This window comes from Puma concolor, chromosome D3, assembly GCF_028749965.1.
Source record: "Puma concolor isolate L17-30 chromosome D3, mPumCon1.1.hap2, whole genome shotgun sequence".
NCBI classification, from domain to species: domain Eukaryota; kingdom Metazoa; phylum Chordata; class Mammalia; order Carnivora; family Felidae; genus Puma; species Puma concolor.
The window spans coordinates 6,115,032-6,136,554 of NC_141678.1; the positions used below are offsets into that span (position 1 = coordinate 6,115,032).

Consider the following 21,523-nt stretch of genomic DNA (forward strand, 5'->3'; position numbering starts at 1 on the left):
TTCGTGTAGCTACGCTCATCAGACGGGCATCCGGGCCAGGCGAGGCAGGGGGCGCCTGCTGTCCACATCAGACGTATTTTATGATTTAGGCAGTGCCCACAGAAAGTCAAGGGAATGGAGGAGTCTCTTCCTGAAGTTAATCTGGACCACAGCTCCGAACTTGAAGCCGTGCCCCCCCCCCCCGGGGGGAGTCTCTGCTTACACACGTTTGCATGCGTGTGTCTTCCTGGAAGGTGGCTCCACGCTGTTGTCCTGTCTTGGGGCTTCCCCCCCTCCCACAAAAGGCTAAGAACCTGTAAGGGTGCTTAAAGGGTAAGACTGAACTGCAATCCCCCCCCCCAGTCCCCCCCAACCGTGCCCCCGGTGGGGGGCGGGGAGGGGAGGACGGAGCCAGGAACAGGTGTCAGCCTTCTACCTGTAGTTTGAGGCGATGGGCTTCGATGGGGATGATCTTCAGAATCGGCAGGTCGACCACCAGCACCTTTGGTTTGCTCTTGATAAGACATCCTCTTTCCACATCCCAATCAGCGCCTTCGAGATACAGTCCTGAGACGAAGCATCCTGGATATCCCGGGAAGAGCCCAGGGTTTATGTGGAGGCACCGGCCACTCTGCTGTGCACACAGTGGCCCTAGGTATGTCCACAGTGCACACACAGAGGCAACTCCCTCGCTCTCCTCCCCCAGACATAGCCCAGGCCTTTGTCCAAAAGACGTGGCCGTCATTTCTTCCCTTTTCAGAAGGACACCGTAGACGCCGTGAGCCTCCCCTCCCCACGGCTTTGGCAAAGGAGACGAGGGAGAGTTGCCTCCCCCACCAGTCAGGCTTCAGGGCACACAGACCTAGACTGCTTGGGCCCCCAGGTTATAAAGACAGAAGCACCACAGCTTGGTGGTGGGCCAAGAGGGAGTGCGGAGAGGAAGTCAAAGCCTCACCGAGAAAATGGTGTCTGGGGAGCAGAACACGGCAGACACACACAGTGGCAGAGGAGAGGACAGTCACTTGCCCAGAGAGTTCCTCCGAGGCTTCAGTGAGCATCCCTGAATCCACCGTGAACCCCATCTCTAAGCTCACTCAACAGGGCTTTTGTGGCTCACGGGTAAATGTCTTCCGACTATGGCGGCAGCACTGCCCTGGGGAACGGCAGCGTCAGTCACCAGTGTCACAGGGACTGACATTGTAATTTCATGGGTCGAACCTAGTCCAACCTGCCCTCTGGCTCCCACGCCCCCAGCCCCTCAAAGTTTCCAGGGAAGCCCTCGGGCCCTCCTTTCTCTGAACGATCTAATTCTGACCCAGGAGCCACTTCCGCAAACGAGCAGGGCGAACGTGGTTCAGGTCCCTCCTGACATCAACCCCAGGTCTCGGTGTTGGAACTGGAAGAGAAACGCACGTATCGACCCCCAGAGAGATCGAGACACAGACCGTGCACACATACAGCCAATATTCGCAGCAGCCTTCCTTTCAAACCCGGCCTGGCCCATTTCCGCCCACACCATGCTTGTTCCTCTGAATGGGGGATGGCTCGGGGAGGAAGACCCGATAGGGAGCTGACCGTACCTTGTCCTGCCCGCTCGTTCACTTCATCTGCATCTTGGAACTTGGTCACTTGCGTGAACAGGGTGGAGCGGTCCAGCGGCCAGCCGTTCCTCCGGCAGGTGGCCTGCACCAGGGCCGTGAGGTAGGATTCCGGGATGTGCAGCCCCGAGAGCCACATCACGCCGGGCTCACTTTCAGTGACCTGGAAGGCAGGGGGCAAGGCGGCGGGAGACCGGGGCCGCCACCAAATGCCAGGGCCAGAGCTGACCAGAAGATCGGGTCAGGATAAAAGACACAGTTCACCTTCGCAGCAAAAAGACGGTGTCGGAACAACGGCAGCCTGTCTGGGAGAACAAGCTGAACCACCCGGTTCCAGAAGGAGCAGAGACTTAAAGAATAAAACCACGAGAGTACCAGGTCGGCTCTCCAGTGAACACTGTCATGATCTTGAGTTGGAAATGCAAAACCCAGAGGCCATAAAAGAACAGACCGAGACATCTGACCAAATAAAAATGTAAAACTTTCTTCTGGAAGAAGAGCCATAGGCAAAAATCAAAAGATGCTGACAAGCTGGGGGGAAACACTTGCAACACCAGCAGACCAAGGGCCCATCTCCTGGATACACAAAGAGCTCTCAAACATCAGTTTAAGAAGATAGAGAACTTGATAAAAATGAAATCAAGACACGAAAAGACAATTCACAGAAAAAACATGAAACAGCTATATGTGTGTAAGATATGCTCAGCCTCACCATAACTCAAGAAACGCACACCTAAATATATGAGCGTTTACCTATCAGGAAAAAAAGATCCAAAATATTAAGAACACACATGGTGCAGCAAGGGGAGGAAATAATCGTGTTCACTCGCTGTGGTTTCCACTTCTCTAGAAGACGATGTGACAAGAGCTGTTAGAATGTAAAATGCACATTGGGGTGCCTGGGCGGCTCAGTCAATTAAACATCTGACTTCGGCTCAGGTCATGATCTCAAGGTTCGTGAGTTCGAGCCCCGCATCAGGCTCTGTGCTGACAGCTCAGAGCCTGGAGCCTGCTTCGGATTCTGTGTCTCCCTCTCTCTCTGCCCCTCCCCCACTCATGCGTGTGCGTGCGCGCACGCGCTCTCTCTCCCTCTCTCAAAAATAAACATTAAAAAAAATTAAAAAGAATGCAAAACGCACACACTGAGACCCAACACTTCCGCTGTAGGGACCTACCTGTGAAATATACTCATGTGCATCCAAAGTTACGTGCGCCAGAATGTTGTATTGGCAAAATGGGGGGGGGAACCCCAAAGGGAACCACCCAAATGTCCAGCAGGCGAAAGGACATGGAATATCTGTAAAATGGAGTCCCCTTAAAAGAATAAGGTCGACCTAAATGCACTTAGATGGACAGTGGCCAAGATGGACTCTGAGACGAACAAATCAAGTTGTGCATAATAGGCTTCAAAGTCTTAAAAACAAAAAGAAAAGGAAAAAAAGAAAAGATACAGGTATGCTTGTAGAGTCAGGAGCCATTTCTCGAGCACCCAATCACCGCTAATAGAAGGTACCTCCGGGGCGCCGGAGAGGGGTTGGAGGTGGTTGGGGAGGGGGGTGGTCCAGGCTGAGCCTCGAACTGACACACAGACTGTGGTCTCTCACTTACCCACGATGTGTACTGGCTGAACCGCCGCAGGAAGTAGGGCATCCAGTTTCCAAGGGACTTTAATGTGTCAGGGGCCAGCTTTCTCCAGATACTAGGGATTTGCCCGAGGAAGAGAGATCTGGCTACGTCATCTAACTCGTTGCTCATTCCAACTTCTCCGGCCAAGGCCTGTTAGCAGAATCAAGAGCGGTCAGGCAAGACTGTGGGAAAACCGGGTACTGTGTGTAGGCAGAGGTCTGCACACGAGGGGCGTGCTCACCCTCTGAAGTTCAGCCAGAGACCTGGACATCCGTGTGACGAGCTTGTTGAAGCGCTCCAGCTCCTGCAGAAGCACCACCGAGGTGGGGGAGAGTCCCACCCCGAGGTGCTTCCTGACCTGGTCCAAGTCAAAGATTTGGGGCATCTTGTTCTCTATGTCCTTGGCAACGTGGCCAATGTAATCATCTCGGCTGATGCCGCTGCTGGATTCCCCTAAAACCAGGACACGTTTTAGGGAGAGCAAGGCATCTGAGGGTTAGGACGGGGGCGTCCTGAGCCTTCTGGTTCTAGGAAAGGCATCGACGCTACAGAAACCACAAGGACCAATAGCCCTCTGGGCCAACAACGCCCTTCCACCGTAACCACGCTAGTTCAGTCCCCGCGGCCGACTTTACCTGTCTGAGGCTGCAGCTCCAGCAGGTGAGTCCACATGTCTCGAGCCGCCTGAGTATAATATCCAATCTCGGCATTGGAATGAAGACCAAACGCTTCAGGCGTGTTGGTCAGCGGGAGGGCCTCAATGGCTTCTATAATCGGGACGGAGAGGACACCGTCACACAGCCCTCAATTTCTGCGGCTGCGTGGCCTCAACATCCCCAGATACGCAAAACTAATTTCCACTGCGTAGTGGGTGGCGTGTTTTTAAATAAAAAGTCCATACTACCACGCCCCATCCGGCTCCATGTTTATTTCTTATGACAAAAATGGCTCCGTGAGCTTCCTGGGGCCCACTCTGCCCTTCAGGCGGAATGTGGCATATTTGTCATCACCCCAGGACAGGGAAATCTAAACTAACTCCATCAGCGCTGAGGCTACAAAGAACTTGCTGGGCCCCCTACAAAACATAACAGAGCACGCCCACCAGCCAAGGATCCCCCCAGGAGAGGGGTCAGAAGAGCCATCAAGCCAACCACAGAAAACAGAACAGCTGAGATGTACGGTCGGTCTCCCTTAGAAAAAACTTCTAACATATATTTTGATGCCTGAGAAATCTCACCAACAAATTTTTCCTTCTCATCACCGGCGGGGATTTTATAGTCCACCTCCTTATTCCGGAAGAAGTGGAATGGCTGGAAAGTGTCAAAAATGAAGTCTCCCAGGTACTCGTCCATGTAGATGGTCAGGATGCGCCGATCAAAGCTGTCGATGGCCCGTCCTCCATACATGACCTGAGTGACCGAGAGCAAGAGCTGGCCGGGAACCCAGGACCCACCTGAGACCTGATGTGCCCTCGGGAGTGGGGGGGGGGGGGGTTGGGGACTCCTGCTGGCCGGGCTGCTGTGCAGCTCAAACCATGTTGATCACATGCCTTTGGCCCACTGTGCACAAGAGGCTTGTGCAACTTTGTGGGGTCCTGGAAGCCAGTGTGCCATTTGCAAAATCCCCAAAACATAGTGAAGAGACAACAAAACAACAAAGAAGCCAGCCACCACTTTGGCCTTGGGAATTGGTGGTGCCCCTGCGTGAGCACACGCAGGCCACGGGGGAGGCATTCCCACCCGGCCTGTCTAAAGTCATGGTCTCCAGGGTAGCCCTCCACGCCCACCGACCGGGAGCGAGGCTACGAAGACATGCCTAAGGCATGGCGAGGAGGGGAACTGCCAACCCCCCAGAGAACACAGCCCCCAGGATGATGAATCCGGAACCTCCATGTGGACGGAGCCCACTTAGGAGAAAGACGATCGGGTGATGAGCCAGCAGAATTCCACAGAGACCTTGCAGCTGACACGCAGCAGAAGCAACAGGGGAGTCACCAAGGTCTCAGAGGTCACTCATAAGGGCACCAGGCCACAGCCCAGCTCCAGCCCTTGGAGGCAGTCCACGATGGGTCCCCCAAGACACTCCTACCTCTCCAATCAGGTACTTGAGGCTGCCCCACGGGATCCTAGGGTCATGTTGCTGGAAGGCTTTTGTTAAGTATGTGTTCAGAATCTCCATGCAGACCTTAAAAGACGAGGGACAGGTATGGTTGTGCTCCAGCCCACAGAGTCGCTCACGTTCTCACCCTCTCCTCAAGTGTGGGCGGGAACACCGCGGCTGTTCACAATTCAGAGAAGGGGTGGGGGTGACACAGGCCGGCCGAGGAGGAAGTTTCTTGGGAGAAGCAGCAGCCACTGCGTCCTAACCTGGAAGTCAGACTCATTGAAGTCATAGTACACGTTCCACCCGATCTTCCCGAACTTTCTCCTCTCCAGCACCACCGCGTGGAAGAACGCCAGCACGTAGACCAGGGACTTGAAAGCAGGGTGCGGACACTGCTCCAGCATGTCAGGAGAGATCTTGAAGTAAGTCGCTCTCATGTTGAGTTTCAGCCCGTTGGGTGGCTCCGTAACAACCTGTCAGAAGAGAAGACAAATCGTGACGGAAACCGCAGACCCACGAGTCCAGCTTTGAAGAGGGCGCAAAATGTAGACACCTGGGCTTTCCCTCCATCCCTGCGTGGCCATCTCTCCTGCTCCCCAGGCAGCAAAAGCCTCTTATAAGGACCCGGGCAAAGAAGATAAGGGACTAGATGTGGTTCTGACTCCCGCTCATCAGATGACCCAGAGAAGTGAAAGAAGCCCGTGGGAGCTTCAGATGCAAAACGGACGTCACCAAGTTTTCCCTCTATCTGCCCCAGGTGACAGATGACAAAATCTTGCCACACAAAACTTGTCTGGGGAGTAAGTTAAATGGAGCGTGTAAACCACTAGAGAAGTGCAGCTGAGGGCAGGCCTGTCATCGAAGAGAAAAAGAAGGTTTCATAAATGTGAAGTCCAGGAAAATGAACCTAGGTATTATTTTGGATACATGCGGAAGGAAGTGGTAAAGACAGGCCTGAGAGTCGTAACTGTCACGCGGTACGGGACAGTGCTTGTCTCTGAAGAGAGAGGGAAAGACGGAACTGGAAAGGGTGGCCGTGAAGGTCTGGCTGCGTTGTAGGTTTACTTCCAAGCACGCGCTCGCTCGCTCGCACACACGGACGGCAGAATGGTAGCAATCTGAGGAACAGGGCTGTGGGGACGGGTGTTTGTCCTGAACCAAACCTTCAAAGACTTCTGCAGAATCCCAATGGGGAAGCCCCTGGTGGGGTCTGTGGTGAGCCACAGGCGGAAGTCTGGGTGGGGTTTGCTGATCCTCTCCAGGGACTTCTCCAGATCTTTCAGCCAGCGGACCAGGAGATGACAGTTCTGCAGCATCAGCCACTGCCCGCGGGCCACCGCCGTCTCCAGCAGCTGTAGGGCCAGCTGCACCGACAGAGAGGGGGGGGGAGGAGTTGGTGTCCCAAAGCCACACTGAGCCCGTGCTCTCCCAGAAACCCGCTCCGAGCCCCCAGGAGGGCCCACTCCAGGAGAGGCCACAAAGAAGCCAGTGACCCAGGAGCCACGGGGGCTGCCCTCAAAGAACCCATCTCTGAGGATCCCTCAGGGCCACCTGAGCCACACGGCCGGTCCCGACCTGGAAGATGAGCCAGCACATTGCACCCGCCGGCCCCCCTCAGCCCCGAGAGCTCCAGGTTCTCAGAGGCCGGCACCCTGACTGCCTCTGCGGCCATGCCGCGGGGGCAGTGACCACCCTGACCCAAAACAGGGATGTCCGGAGACTGGAATAGAGGATGACTACGTGTGAAGGGACTCTGGAAGCAACAGAGCAGCACAGCGACCAGCAAGGCCGGGCGGTGACAGCATGCCCGCTCCAGGACCACACCACTGCCCGCCTGCCGCTCAGGGGACGGGAACTGCGCCCAGCTCACTCACCCCGGGGACCTCACCCAAATTTAGAGCTTATTCCTTCCAACAACTAATTACCTTTTCTTGACCTTGACCCATGGCGAGGAATTTGAGGCGGTTTCCTCCAAAACCGCTGCGCTCGGCTAATTTCATAAGGTCACCGGCAGGGTCAGAGCCGGGACTGAGGATGAACACGATGGGCGAGGTCGGAGTGCTCTGCTCAAAGATGGCCTCGAAGCTGATCATCGGGGGCTGCACGTACCTGGCAGAGGGAACAAAGTGGGGACTCTCGCAGAGGACAGCCACGGCGTGCTCGCCTCGCCACCTCCAGAACCTTCTGGTTGTTCTTTGGGTACAGCTCCCACCAGGTTACAGTCCATGTTGACGCACATGTCACACAAGAGGGTGAACCCCTGGGCGACGCGGGCCCTGCTGTGTCCCCCTAGCACAGCCAGGCACATCCATGGGGGCGCCACCTGACGGGGGGGGGGGGGTGGCCTTCCAGGCGGACGTCCCCTCGGCACAGGACCCAAAGGCTCCACACCGACAACGCCACAGGCATGTCCTGAATGGCCCACTTCTCAAGATTTGAAAATTAGTTACCAACACATCAGGCCTGGGAGACTTCGTGTAGGAATCCACATTTCTAGCTTCTTTCAAAGAGTCAGAGGATCCAGCCACTCTGGGCCCCCCTTGTCAGCTGGTGATGGTCCAGCTAAGGGGCAGCTGCCCCTGTGAACCAGGACTTGACCTGTCCGAGCTGCCACAGTCCCCACCCAGCCTGGCACACTCATTTCCATCACCTGCCGGCCATGAAGGCACGTTTGGGTTTGCAGCCCCAAATTATATGCCTGACTTCGGTTCTGGAGCTGTGCTGTCCAGTATGGAAGCCGGTAGGCACGTGTGGCTATTGGGCACTTCAAGTGTGGCCGGTCCAAACTGAGAGGTGCTGTAAGCGTAAATTCACACAAGATTTTGAAGACTTAATACCAAAAACAAACCAAAAAAAAAAAAAAATCATGTAAAATATCTTGATAATATTCGTATTAATTACATGTCAAAATGCTAATATTTTAACATATCAGGTCAAATAAAATGGTATTAAAATTACCTTTATCTGTTCCTTTTTGAATGCGGCTCCTAGAAAACTTCATGCGTGGGCCTCACCTGGTATTTCTCCTGAACGGAGCGGTCCGAGGGTGACCACAGAAGAGCGCTCAATGACAGGGCGGTGGCAGTTCCCTCGGAAGCCGGCCCATCGCTGCTGTCTGAGTTCAGGCTGGGGGGAGGGGCGCGGGGGAGGACCCCACAGAAGGGCCGAGCAAACACAACAACGCACTTACTTCTCTCCCATGGTTAGAGTCACATAGTCAGTCACCGCCCGGTACACCCGATCCACGCGGAAGCAGCGCAAAATAAGCAACTTCTGGAAAGGGGTGATGCTGCTATCGTAACCCAAGGGGAATGGAAACTGCTCGAGGGAGTCCAGGTCGTACCACTGGGGAAAGCAAAAGACACGGGTGGTGGCGTCAAAGCAGAAGCGCTAGAGCCTCCATTTTTCTGTGAAGGTCCCAAAAGCCACTGTAAAGGAATGAAATCTTTAGAAGCATGCACCTCCGGTCACTTCTAGACAGCTCTGTCATTTTCTACCTCCTGCTCCAAAACTAAGAACTTCAGGAAGGGAGGGACTGAATCGTTTTCGCTGTTGAGTCCTTAGTGCCCGTCAAGGATTGTGCTCCACGGTAGGTGCCTATTTCTCGGATGGGTGGACGGACAGAAGGACAGTTGGATGGTTCTCCCGCAACGCTAGCTGAACTAGATAAAGGAGAATTCAATCAAGCGCCATGGAGGGTGAGAACGACACTCTGAGTGAGTCCCACAAAGGAGTCTCTTCTTGCTCACAAAGAGGCTATGGTTTGGGTCTCAAGACGACTGATTCGCAGGGAAGGGAAGGAGGAGAGACAGAACGTGATCTCACCTCCTGCCAGACAGCGGGATGTTTCTCAACATCATCGGGAAGATTCCCAAAGGAGTCCGAGAACATTTCTGATAAAAGCATGATATCTTCCCATCCCTGGTCAGACAACCAAGCACAGGGCTTTTTCCGGTGGCTTTTCTCCAGGGAAACGTTTCCTGATCACGACAGAAGAAGAGAAGTAAGCGGCTGGCAGTAACATGCCAGGAAGAGTGAGCAGCTCAGTGCTTTCACTCCTCCCGCTCCAGGGAAAAATCCTCGTCTCCAGCGGGGACTGGACAAGGCAGGAGGTGTGCTTGGCTTGCCTCCCCTCGGCCCGGGACCCCAGCCGGGCAGCTCAGCGTGACTGCCGGCCTCAAGGCAGCCTTCTGAGGCTGGAATATTTAGGAAAGCGGGGCTGGTGGAAGCCAAGTTCCAAGGAGAGTTTTTGTTATTATTGTGGTTTGTGTTAATGAACTTAGATGTGTGCGTGGGCAATGTGGGCCAAGGGAGTTGGGAAGAATGAAAAAGGGGACACATTTGTCACCTTTTAAGAAGAAGTCTAATTCTTCCTGCGGGACTCTGCCTTCCGCTTGCTCTATCTTGATCGTCATATTGAAAGAAAAGAGTAACTTGTGCCTCTCAAACAGCCCTGGAGGGAAACATCAGAGGGTACGGATAACGTCGATTTGCTTTAAAAAAGGAGTTTGTTTTGCACACCAGCCTCGAATGTAAGAGAGATGGAATGAAACAAGGGAGCAGTGCACCTGCATCTGGCCCTCTCTGCTCTGTGTGTCCACGGCTGTGCGAGTGTAGACGTTACGGGCTCAGCTCGCAGGTGGTGCCCAAGGGCCAGCTGCGATGGCGCTTGCTCCTGCGCGTGCGCAACGGCCCTATCTACGGCGGCACCTGCCACACCGGCCCGGGAAGCGCAGGGCAACGGGGGAACCGTGTGATAGAAGTCCAGAGCCACCTTCTCGACGGAAAACTGGTCGTTCGCCTAACTCTAAGTGCAAGTTCTTGTCTGTTACTGTCTAGAAGAGGTGTTAGCAAGCTTCCTACAAAAGGCTAGGTAGGAAGTATTTTTGACTTTTCAGGCTAGACGGTCTGTGTAGTAACGATTCGTCTGCCATTACAGCAGGGAAGGGGTCCCAGACCGTATAGGCGTAAGTGGGCACAGCCATGTTCCAACAGCACATTATTCACAAAAGCGGGCAGTGAGCCAGATCTGGCCTGCTGGTCACGGTTTGCCAGCCCTCCGCTGCAGAGCAAGCACATTCCATCCACAGATTCTTTACTATTGGTAGGGGGATGCTCAATATGAAAGTTCTTCTTCTTTGTGAAAACAGAAGAAATGTGTTCTTGGGGAAGGGACTTGAATTCTACTCTTCTGTGTGCTGCAGGTATTGGCCACTTAAGCCCTGGAGGAACGACAGTCCTCAACCTTTTTCCTGCCCAGCTGCTATGGGCTGAATTGTGCATCGCCCCCCCACCCCCCCGCTAAATCCACATGTTGAAGTTCTAACCCCAGTACCTTGGAATGTGACCATATTTGGAGATGGAGCCTTTAAAGAGGTGCAGTCAGGGGTGCCTGGGTGGCTCAAGCCGTTGAGCATCAGACTTCAGCTCAGGTCATGATCTCGCAGTCCATGAGTTCAAGCCCCACATCAGGCTCTGTGCTGACAGCTCAGAGCCTGGACCCTGCTTCAGATTCTGTGTCTCCCTCTCTCTCTCCCCCTACCCCGTTCGTGTTCTCTCTCTCTCTCAAAAATGAAATTTAAAAAAAAAAAAAAAAACATAAAAATTAAAAAAAAATAAAGAGGTGCAGTTAAGTGGAGGCCGTGAGGATGGGGTCCCATCCAACCTGCCTCACGTCCTCAGCAGAAGGGATCTGGACACACACACAGACGCCAGAGGTGCACACGCACAGAGCGCATTTGTCCTAAACAGTGCAGAGGTGCTCACCTGTGCAACCATAGTTATAGATGTTGAAGGTCAGTGTGTCCATAATGTTCTTTAGTCGCTTCATGAGAATGGAATCGGGCAGCGACTTCTTAAGTGACAAGCCAAAAACGTCCAGGAAGGCGATGAGGGAGTACTGGTACATGGCGTTCACGAGGGCCATCTCGGACAGCACGAAGAACAGGATGGCCCCCCTCCTGGCAGCCGGCCGGTAGCCGTCCCGCAGCCTGTCGATGTCCAAGGCTGTCTTCTCTGCCAGCTTGAGCTTCTCCGACACCTAAAGAAAAGATGTGCGTCGCCATGGAAACAGGGAGACGGACACCCACAACCAGGATGACTTATGAAATGGGCAAGAAAGTAAGGGATGCACGGGGCGCCTGGGTGCCTCCATCGGTTGACTGTCCAACTCCTGATTTCGGCTCAGGCCATGATCTCACAGTTAGTGAGTTCGAGCCCTGCATTGGGCTCTGCACTGACAATGCGGAGCCTGCTTGGGATCTTCTCTCTCCCCCTCTCTCTCTGCCCCTCCCCTGCTCTCTCTCTCTCTCTCTCTCTCTCTCTCAAAATAAATAAATCAAACTTAAGAAAAGCGTAAGGGATGCTGAGAGCAGGGTGGGGGGGTGCAGCAAGAAAAGCCACGCAGCACCCACAGGGGTTTGAAAAGCACCTGCCTGGACGTCTGTGGCTGGATGCCCCCGCACCTGTGCCCTCTTCCTCTTCTTTTTGTTTTTAAATTTTTGAGAGAGAGACAAGTGGGGGAGGGGCAGAGAGAGGCAGGGGCAGGGGATCTGAAGCAGGCTCTGAGCTGTCAGCAGAGAGCCTGACACGGGGCTTGAACTCACGAACCACAAGATCATGACCTGAGCCGAAGTCGGACGCTCAACCGACTGAGCCGCCCAGGCGCCCCGTGCCCTGTTCTTCTAATAACAGTACTGACTTGAACTTGGAGACTCCATCGTCCCCCTTTCATTCCAAACGTGGCGTCCACCCCAACGCCAGGAGAGGAGCATATAACCCAGACCCAAGCAGTCCACACACCACAAACCAGGCTGTGGGACCGGTTTGGGGTGGGGACGTGACTTAAATGGCTCTGGGGAACCTTCATGATAGGGACAGGTAAAGACTCCCACTCTTCCCTTTGGACCCGAACCTGAGGGGGCATGAGGCCACACCCACCTTGTAACCATGAGGGGGGCTTGGCCCATGGGGAGGCAGAGAATGAAGCCAACCCAACAAAAGGCCCAGCCTAGAAATGGAAAGAAACTGAGTCCTAATGATATGTTTGGAGTCCTGGATCCAGGCCTGCCTGAAGCCATCCCTGGGCTTTGTTTTCTAAGCTAATAAATTCCCTTTTGACTTAGGCCAAGTAGGGCTGGGTTTTCTATCACTGTCAACTGAAAGAGGCTGGCCTGATGCACAAGGATCCCTGGGAACACGTCTAGGGCTCCCCTCCCCATTGCACACCCCAGCAGAGGTGGCCTGTCCTCATCACGCAAATCCTCAGGTGACTAGGAGCCCAAATCTGACGACAGCACAGGTGGAGATCCCCCCTCCCCCACCCTCCCCCAACGCCTCAGCTTCTAAGACCCGGGAATGAGGCCCTGAGATCATGGAATCCAATTTTCTCCTTTGGAGACATTTTTCCTTTTCTCCTCTCTCCTTTGGCGCTCCCGAAGGCGCGTCCGGGACCACACCCGCCCCCACCGGCCCCGGCTCAGTGCATTTGCCGTGCAGTTCGCACCTCCATGGCTTTGGATTTCGTCTCCTCCAGGGTCTGCACCAGCTCCACGTTGTCCAGCATGTTCCCCGTGGAGGTCGCCAGTTCCCGAAGGAGGGAGTCTTCCAGATCCTTCAGCAGGTTCTTGTTCTCACTCGTCTCCTGGATGAGGTGCTCCCGCTGCTCCTCCAGCTCGCGCCTCTCATAAGCCACCAGCACGCTCAGCAGCTGGTCCTCGAGCCCCTTCAGTGTGACTGGGGAGTGAAGGGGGGCCGTCACTGCGGGGCACCCCGTCTCCTCGCCTGCTGCGCGCTTTCGCCCGGGACAGGCTGGGGCTGCGTCTGAGCCAGCCCTTTGGGAACTCGAGGACTCGGCCCTGCCGTCACCCTAAAGCCACGGGTCAAAACCGTCAGAACAACACGGAGACGCTGCCCACCCTGTGGGGGACAAGAGTGTGGGGGGGGTCCCAAAATAAATACTGGGGGGCCAGAGTGGAAAGCACACCCAACGTAATTAACCGATTTACGCAGGTGCAGGCCAACCCGAGAAAACGGGAGAAACGGCACTCGGTCCCTGACAGAACTCAGCCAAGAGGAAGGGCAGAAATCCAAAATCATGCCACGTACTTCAGTGCACCACACGGAGTAACTTCCGGCCCCAGCACAACAGGGTCTCGCCCCACTCCGGGTGTGGGTACCTGGGCCCGTGGTCCAGACTCAGCACGCCCCAAGACACGTACCCCGCTGCCTTCCTAGGGGCGCCCAAACCTTCATCACCAAGAACCGACCAGTTGCGATCTGGCTAGGAGCGAATGACCTGGGGTCACCTAACGAAACGGCGTCCCCTGAAAACTCTGGTCCCCAGTTGTGGTCTCCGTGGTAACCACCCTAATTCGCCACTGAGGTTCTGTACATCCTTACCGGTGTAGTTGATGACCATGGCTTTCCCAAACACAGACGGGCTGTATCTGGGATTGGCCAGCTTGGTGTTTAGGTACAGTCTGAAATTTGAGTCGTAATCCACCTCCTTATCCCCCAGGATGATAAACTGCCGTCCTTGGGAGACTTTGATATTCTTTTCTAAGACGTTATCGATCACCGGATCGATGTACTCGTCCACGTCGTGGAACAGGAAAGGGGTCCCATACTTTATGGCCATCTCCAGCTGCTTGAGGAAGTCGGGGTCATTGAAGGAAGCAACCTGCAAGACGGAGGTAGGCACTGAGAGTTGTGCCCTCGGCAACTGTGCAGGGAGAGCGCCTTGGCCTTCGGAGGGGGGAGGGGACATGCCGGTGCCTGGGGGGTGGAGGGAACCAGAGGGGAGAAAGAACGGGAGAGAAGCAAAGCGTGAGACCCGCAGAAGCCAGAAACCCCTTAGGTTCAGGCTCTGAGCAGCCCAAAGTGATCGCGAGAGATTCTCCTTCCGTCTCACAGAAGAGTCGGCAGAAATCTTTCTTTCACTCGCCTCTTTGCTTCACCTCCCTCCAACCTCATGACGGCTTTGCTAGCTCTTTCCTCAAAACGTCTGGGAAAACTCCTCCTCTCTTCGAGCCCCCGGGGCCTCCCTCTCCTTTTCCCTTCACCTGCTTTCATTATGTTCACTAACTTGGCCTCCCCCCGTCCCCTAAGCTGGAATCACCCCCCCACCTTTAAGTGGGAGCATGGTGGCAGGGGTGGGGCTGGGGGCTACGTGGGGCTGGCTCAGGACCCCGGCAGGCTGAGGGAGGAAGAGGAAAGTCAAGAAGCACCTCCTCATTAATATTTGTCTCGGGGGCACCTGGGTGGCTCAGTCAGTTAAGCATCCAACTTCGGCTCAGGTCATTTTCAACCTCAGGTCAGATTCGTGGGTTCGAGCCCCACATCAAGCTCTGTGCTGACAGCTCAGAGTCTGGAGCCTGCTTCAGATTCTGTGTGTGTGTCTCTCTCTCTGCTCCTGCCCAGCTCACACTCTGTCTCTCTCTCTCTCTCAAAAATAAACATTAAAGTAATAATAATAATAATAATAATAATAATAATAATAATAGTCTCACCATAGCTATGTGTGTATCTTAGAGGCAGACCTTCCCCCCAACAGCCTGTACATACTTGGGAGCAAGGACCAGGGAAAAAAAATAAGGAAAAAGTAATTTCAATATCAGCAATTTCACCCAGGGCAACTGAACACATATGCCCACCAAAAAAAAAAAAAAGAAAAAGAAAACTTGCACACAAATGTTCACAGCAGCATTATTCATGCTAGTCAAAAAGCAGAAACAATCCAGATGTCCATCTATGGATTAAATGGATGGTCAGACGTGGTCTGTCCATGCAATGGAGTATTATCCATCAATAAAAACTAAGGAAGCACAGACACCTGCTTGAAAACATGATACTGAGGGAAAGAAACCAGACACAAAAGTCCACATATATGATCCCATTGATATGAAATGTCTACAAGAGGCAAATCTATAAAAGATATCCGTGGTGGCCAGGGGGTGGGGGGTGGGGGCGGGGGGTGGGGGACGGAGGGAGCGTGTGGGTAGGTGGCTATGGCCTGCAACATTGCTTTTGGGGGGTAGTGGTAAAAACAGATTCTGGTGTTTGTTGTGGAACTCTGCAGGTAATATACAAAAAAACCACCGAACTGTATGCTTCAAAGGGTGAATTTTACAGTATGTGAATTATATCTCAGTCAAAAGATACTGAGATATCGTTCCTCCCTTCCAGAATTAAAAAAAAAAAAAAAAAGAGCATCTAAGCCCTGGATGGGTAGGGTGCACCTTCGAGCTCCTGGCAGCTGAAAGACGTGCCCAGGTAAGCGAGCAGAGCCCCAGGCAGGTCGTGCAGCCCTCAGAGACGGGACGGGGTGGGCGGGCAGGGAGGCGGCTGGCTCGGCTAGGGCTTCAGGATGGTGACGCCTCAGCTCAGCATTGCCGGGGGCCCCGGGGCTGTCACAGTGGAGATGGCGGGAGAGAACAGGCAGGGAGGGCGGGGGTCACCCAGGGAGGGGCCAGCCGTACCCGCAGGTTATTTTTCTCCTCTTTTCTCTTTATCCAGTTGAGGGCCTGCTGCTGGGGGTCGATGCAGAGGGGGAACCGGCTGGCCCGGGTGGTAAGGATGCCATTCTGAACCGAGAGCTCATCGGGGGGCAGTCCCTGGGAGCCCCACCTGGAAGGAACAGTGACAGGGAAATGTATTTTTCTTGTGCAAGTTGTAACCAAGTGCTGACGGTGGTAGGACTGGCCTTCCAGGACAATCTACCAACCCACAGGCTGCTCAACGCTCCTCAGGGTCCAGGAAGCCGGATCTTCTGTGCAGTCAAGTCAGCTGCACCCCTTGCTGTGTCCTGCCGGGGTGACACCCACGTGGACCCCCACCCCAAGGCACCCTCGTCCTCCGGGCTCCGGGTCACACACACCTGCTGATCTCAACATCGTCCGTGAGCAGGTTTTCTAACCGGAAGGGCTGGCTCAGGGGAATCTCCCGCTCCAGGATGTCATTCTGCCAAACTTGGTTGACCATCTGGTCACGGAACTCCCACGTGAACGCGCCCTCGTAGCTCAGGAAAGCCGAGCAAAGCAGGCAGTCCCCCAGCAGCTTCACCCGCCGGTGCATCAGCTCGTCCAGGTCATTCAGCCACCTGGCACAGGAGACGGGGGCTGCGGTAAGCCGTTATCTTCCGGCACAATCAGAAGGAACATTCTAGAAGAACCGCCTTGAGCCGCCGCTAATGGGGCTAGCCAGAAGGAAACGTCGTTGGAGATATTCTCTCCTTTTAGAAACAAAGACTGCCAGGTCATTTTGCCACACCCCACCCTGGTGAGCCCAGCGTTTTGGAAGACTTTGTTTAATTGCAGGGTTCAGCAGAACCCAGCATCTAATTGGGGGGCTGGACAAGTATTTGCGGGATGCGTCTAGTCTCCAAGCTATTTATTAAGTAGTAATCACGTTGTTTCCGAACGCTTTGATCAATAACTTACAGACACGCCCAGCAGAACTCATGAGCTCTGGTCCTGCTTGGCGACAAAATTCTACCCGAGATAAAAGGAAGTAGATGTTTCACCTGGCCTCTTCTGGTAAATGGCCAAAGTCTTCGAGGTTTTAGAAATACTGAAAATGGTTTGTTTCCTACAAGCAGACAGTATTTTCTAGTGTTTTCCATACCCCTTTTATGGTGTTGGAATGGAAACTACCAGCGGACCAGCTCTGGCCACATGGCCTTGCCCCTAGGCATCAAACAGTCCCACCTGCTTAAAACTGAAGCTCAGGACTGAGCCAGACACAAGAGCCCTTAGAAGAGATTTGTCCGGCAACAGAGGCGGACTCCTCGTCCAGACCCACCCAGGAGGCGCTCACTAGGTGCCTTAGTTAAAGGTCACTAAGAAGTAAACGTTTCTAGGACAGAGGGCGCCTTGCCAGAGGCCACTGGTGCCTCCCTGTCTCCACAGCTGCGCTGCCTCCTTAACCCTTCATAATTATTTAATAAACCACAGAATGCGCAAAATGGCATCAGCCACCCTAAACACGGTAACAGTAACATCGGAACTTTTCCACGCGGTGTTCAGATAAAAACGCAGCGCGGGGTGAAGACTACATGGCGAGACGGTCCGTCGGCGACGTTTGCTCACGGACCACAGAGTCTCAGAGCTCTTAGCGCACAGCGCGTCGGCCGCTGACCTGATGTTCTCAGACCCCAGCCCCGAGATGAGCTTGTCAGCAGCGATCAGCCGTCTCTCCATGATCTCGGCTTCTTCCTGCAGCTTTTGCTTTTCCAGAATGGCTGCCTCATATTTGGCCCCCAGAGCCTCCAGTTCTCTCTGGATCGCTGCCAACTCATTCTGGATCTTTTCTAGTTCACGTTTAGTGAGGTAAAAGTTCCGCTCCAGCCTGGCCACCTGTGGGAAGACGGTTCACAGAACGGTGGGGAAAGGGACCGGAGTGAGGCAGGGACGAAGGAGTCTCGCCCCTGGGCTTACGTCCACACCGCGTTTCTAATGCCGTTCATACTCTCTGGGGCCGTCATACGTCCTGCTGAGGTACCTGGCTTCTTAGTCACCTCTTCGACAGTTTGCTGCAAAAGCTCTAATACCATTGGAAAAACAGGTCTTCATCCAAGTTAGCAGATGGCTTAATTTCCCAGTGTACTGAGATCACAGTAAAATGACACTGTGGTTCTAAGTCAAAAACTCAAAAGAACGCGTGAAAACAATACTGATCTTATGCCCAGTTCTAAGTTTTCTAAGCAATAAAATTCTGAGTTATAAAGCAACGTCAAAATAGGTCTCTGGGTGCCCGGTGGCTCAGTCAGTTGAGCATCCAACTTCGGCTCAGGTCATGATCTCACGGTTTGTGAGTTCAAGCCCCACGTCGGGCTCTGTGCTGACAGCTCAGAGCCTGGAGCCTGCTTCGGACTCTGTGTCTCCCTCTCTCTCTGCCCCTCCCCCACTCGCACTCGGTCTCTCTCTCTCTCTCTCTGCCCCTCCCCCACTCGCACTCGGTCTCTCTCTCTCTCTCCCCCAAAAATAAACATTTAAAAATTTTTAAGAAAATAGGTCTCAAAATGATCGAATCAACCTTATAACTCCCTTTGTATTGTGCGTTCTGACCCAGTGGTTTTGCCCCTCAGAGGACATATGGCAATGTCGGGAGACGTTTTTAGTTGTCAAAACTTAGGGGTAGGGACAATGGCACCCAGTGGGTGGAGGTCAGGGATGCTGCTAAACATCGTACGGTGCACAGGACGGCCCCCACCACGGAGAACCGTCCGGCCCCGAACGTCAAGAGCTCCGAGGCTGAGAATCCTGCTTTAGCCATAGAGGACAGTTTTTACCCATTTATCCTACTCTTTTCACGCAAAATTTGAAAATCTTCCAGACTTTGGTTCTGCCAGTTCACGCCATCTGGATGAGAGCTATAATTCAGGGTTATCATTTAGTAGTGCTGGGGGCGGGCAGGGGAACGTTTATGCGATGTAAAATCAGAACCCTGTCAGAATGCTTCCGGCAAAGCTATGGACATATTAAATGCGACTCCAGATTGCTCCCTTGGCAGCAATGTTTAGGTCTTACGTGTGGACAATACCTTCTCTCTTCTGGGCTTGATTTCTCTGAAAACGTCACAGTAGCCCATTACAGCTTCCACAAACTTCAGCATCCCCAAGCCTGCTTTGCTCACAGCTTCCATTTCTTCAGTTGTGGTGTTGAGAGTCTTCAAGAGGCCTAACGGTCAAAGACGCAATGATTTCGACGAGTGACAAGACTCATCTTGGGAAAGTAAGATGGGAAATAAATGAGTTTTGTGTAGGGGATGATTAAGGTGTGAGGGAGGGGCACATGTTACTGCCACCCAGGACATTCTATGACCCAGGCACTTCCATGTGACATCAGGACCCGGGGTGTCCGTGGGGACCCCCGACTGTGCGTCAAAGTGGCTCAGAGCAGGCAGCTGGCTGGGAATCGTAGGCCATGATGAGTCACCGTCCCCTCTACCTATACTCTCACCCCGGGAGTAATTTCACATGAATGGAAACCCACCCAAGCCAATATTCAGGTAAAGAGAGGTCCTTGGGTTTTTGCACTTGTTGTTATCCTTCGGGTTTCATTTAGTTTTGTGTCTGAGCTGCTGAGAAAAAGCACTTGACAATAACGTTCTGAACAAACCATGAAGGTAAACAGTGGCACTATGAACTTGAGTGGCCTTTTGCAAAGACTAGCCTCGTTCCCACTGGCTAAACATCTAGGCAGTTCAGGAGCCAGGCTCAAAGGGAACGTGGGCATTCGGTAACTGAGGACAGAGAGGCTGGCTGCGGGCGGTGCCGGTCCCTCCCCGCCCAACTCCCAGGGATCTACAGGAGACTGTACACTGGCAAAAAGCGCAAGGAAGAGATCAAGGTCAGACCGCCTCTTGCACCACCATGCCTGGTGGACAAGATGCCGGAAGACAAGGCCAGGCTGGGTTCCGTAAGAAGGCGCCGTTTCCTGACGGGAACGCCAGAGCGACTGCCGTCAAACGTGCAGCAGGCATCGGCTGCCACCGCCCATCCGGCACCCGGCCTTCCCATGTCACCCCCAGTGCTGCCGTCTTCCTCTGGCAACAGTCACCCGGCCTATTCCCTCCTTGCTCTCCATCCCTGCTCCCAGGACTGAGATGCCAAACTGGGATCGGGCCTGGCTACTCCTACATTCGTCTCCGCTCACCTCTAATATTTTTAACTTGGCTCTGGGTGATTGAATCGAAATCAATCTCCATCAGAGACCTCAGGAAATTGGGGTCAGACATCGTGCCTTTGGCAGTTTTCCAGTTGAGCTCCTTATACCCTTTCATGATGAGGATGCACTCACACACCGTCTGCACCTGTTTGGGGGGCTTAGCAAAGGACCTGGTGGGAAACAAAGACACATGCGAATCAGACCCAGGATGCGGCCAGGACCCAGCCTAAATGAGAGTTCCAGAAAACGTGGCTCAACCGAGAGTCATCTCTTGGAGGTGACGCTGCGTGGAAGCCAAGGAAGCCATATCCCGACACCGACTTGGGCTCCGCGGGTGAGCCTCTCCAAGTCAGGGACTGGTCTCCTCCATCAGGCGCCAGATCAGGCTCCCGGAACCTGACGGCATCAGAAGCACGGGGGCGGGTGTCATTTAAAATGCAAACCCGGGCCACCCCAAGCATCTGAGTCAGTAGGTCAGGGTGGAGCCTGAGAATCTGTGCTTCTAATTACACCTGGGGTGGCTCCTTAGACTCTACAGCGTAACCACTCTCATTACTGCCATCCATTTACTAGATGAAGAGACAGGGCTCAGCGTTTCACCACAGCCTGCCTATGTTCACACAGCCCGTGGGGTCCGGGGTCCCCACATCCCGGGCTCCTTCCGGTCTCTGTCACCCCTGTTGCCTCGGTCTTTGATGAGACCAGACCGCCACTCTGCTGATCCAACGCTCAGACGTCCAGCGCCCTCAACCCTCAGGGAACCGAGACCCAAAGAAGCAGGGGACGGCACAGCAGCACAAAGACCTGGGAAGGAACAGGTGGCACGTTCACTGGACCCAGGGGGACCGCTTGGCTGCCTGCTGCTGGGCAAAGTACCTACGACCCAGATGAGCTGTGCAGACACCAAAACCGTGAAGAGAGACAGAAGCGTAAGGAAAGTGATGGAGGGAAGGAAAAGAAAGAGAGAAGAGCAGAGAGGACAGAGGCCCCAGAAGGGCAGAGGGCAGCCTGGGGGGAGGTGAGGCAGGAGCCCAGCCGTTCCAGCAGGAGGCCAGGGTGACCCAGAGGCGAGAAGGAGGGCGGGAGGGAGCAAGAGAGCGAGAACAACGCGGCCAGCACAGCACTATGGAGACTTTCTATACTGGGCAAACGCCCCACCCATCCCAGCCCCAGGACCCCCACCCGCTCGCCTGCAGACGAGGGCAGAGAGAAGGAGCCACGCGGGGTCAGGACAAGCCAGGGCAATGACTCCGGCACAAAGACAGATGATTAAAGTAATGGTCCTGAGTCACCAGGGGAAGGTTCAATGAGGCCGCCACTAGGTCTTTCGAAAGCAGGCAACGCTGTCAACTGTTTCTGAAAGGTTTCCTTCAGGGTTGATGAAGGCCAGGCCCAGGCCACTGATCTTTGAACAATCAGAAGAGGACAGAAGCAGCGAGAGGCTTTCAGATAGAAGACGGGAAGAGCCCCGGCCTCAGTGGAGGATCCTGAGACCTTGGGCAAGTTATCAACTATCCAGGGTTCTCAATTTTCCCATCTGCAAAATGGGGA

General features: G+C 54.1%; 1 protein-coding gene and 1 long non-coding RNA gene across 3 annotated transcripts in view; one reads left to right on the plus strand and one right to left on the minus strand.

The window, feature by feature from the left end:
- Nucleotides 1–21,523, minus strand: part of DNAH10 (dynein axonemal heavy chain 10) — a 143,742-nt gene that overhangs the window by 521 nt on the left and 121,698 nt on the right. For both annotated transcript variants that reach the window (XM_086681488.1, XM_086681487.1), the window contains 21 exons: nucleotides 19,961–20,142; nucleotides 18,846–18,982; nucleotides 17,442–17,659; nucleotides 16,183–16,404; nucleotides 15,785–15,932; nucleotides 13,707–13,986; nucleotides 12,811–13,040; nucleotides 11,073–11,346; nucleotides 9,655–9,759; nucleotides 9,132–9,286; nucleotides 8,497–8,651; nucleotides 7,232–7,415; nucleotides 6,470–6,670; nucleotides 5,570–5,779; nucleotides 5,292–5,387; nucleotides 4,441–4,612; nucleotides 3,839–3,970; nucleotides 3,445–3,656; nucleotides 3,186–3,353; nucleotides 1,560–1,740; nucleotides 416–561 (listed from right to left, as the gene is read on the minus strand). In XM_086681488.1, coding sequence (XP_086537614.1) covers nucleotides 416–561; nucleotides 1,560–1,740; nucleotides 3,186–3,353; nucleotides 3,445–3,656; nucleotides 3,839–3,970; nucleotides 4,441–4,612; nucleotides 5,292–5,387; nucleotides 5,570–5,779; nucleotides 6,470–6,670; nucleotides 7,232–7,415; nucleotides 8,497–8,651; nucleotides 9,132–9,286; nucleotides 9,655–9,759; nucleotides 11,073–11,346; nucleotides 12,811–13,040; nucleotides 13,707–13,986; nucleotides 15,785–15,932; nucleotides 16,183–16,404; nucleotides 17,442–17,659; nucleotides 18,846–18,982; nucleotides 19,961–20,142 — 3,808 coding nt within the window. The remainder of the gene's footprint in view (nucleotides 1–415; nucleotides 562–1,559; nucleotides 1,741–3,185; nucleotides 3,354–3,444; nucleotides 3,657–3,838; nucleotides 3,971–4,440; nucleotides 4,613–5,291; nucleotides 5,388–5,569; nucleotides 5,780–6,469; nucleotides 6,671–7,231; nucleotides 7,416–8,496; nucleotides 8,652–9,131; nucleotides 9,287–9,654; nucleotides 9,760–11,072; nucleotides 11,347–12,810; nucleotides 13,041–13,706; nucleotides 13,987–15,784; nucleotides 15,933–16,182; nucleotides 16,405–17,441; nucleotides 17,660–18,845; nucleotides 18,983–19,960; nucleotides 20,143–21,523) is intronic.
- Nucleotides 15,341–18,230, plus strand: LOC147575265 (uncharacterized). Its single transcript, XR_015242185.1, has 2 exons — nucleotides 15,341–15,578; nucleotides 15,822–18,230. It is a non-coding gene; the product is annotated as an uncharacterized LOC147575265 (long non-coding RNA).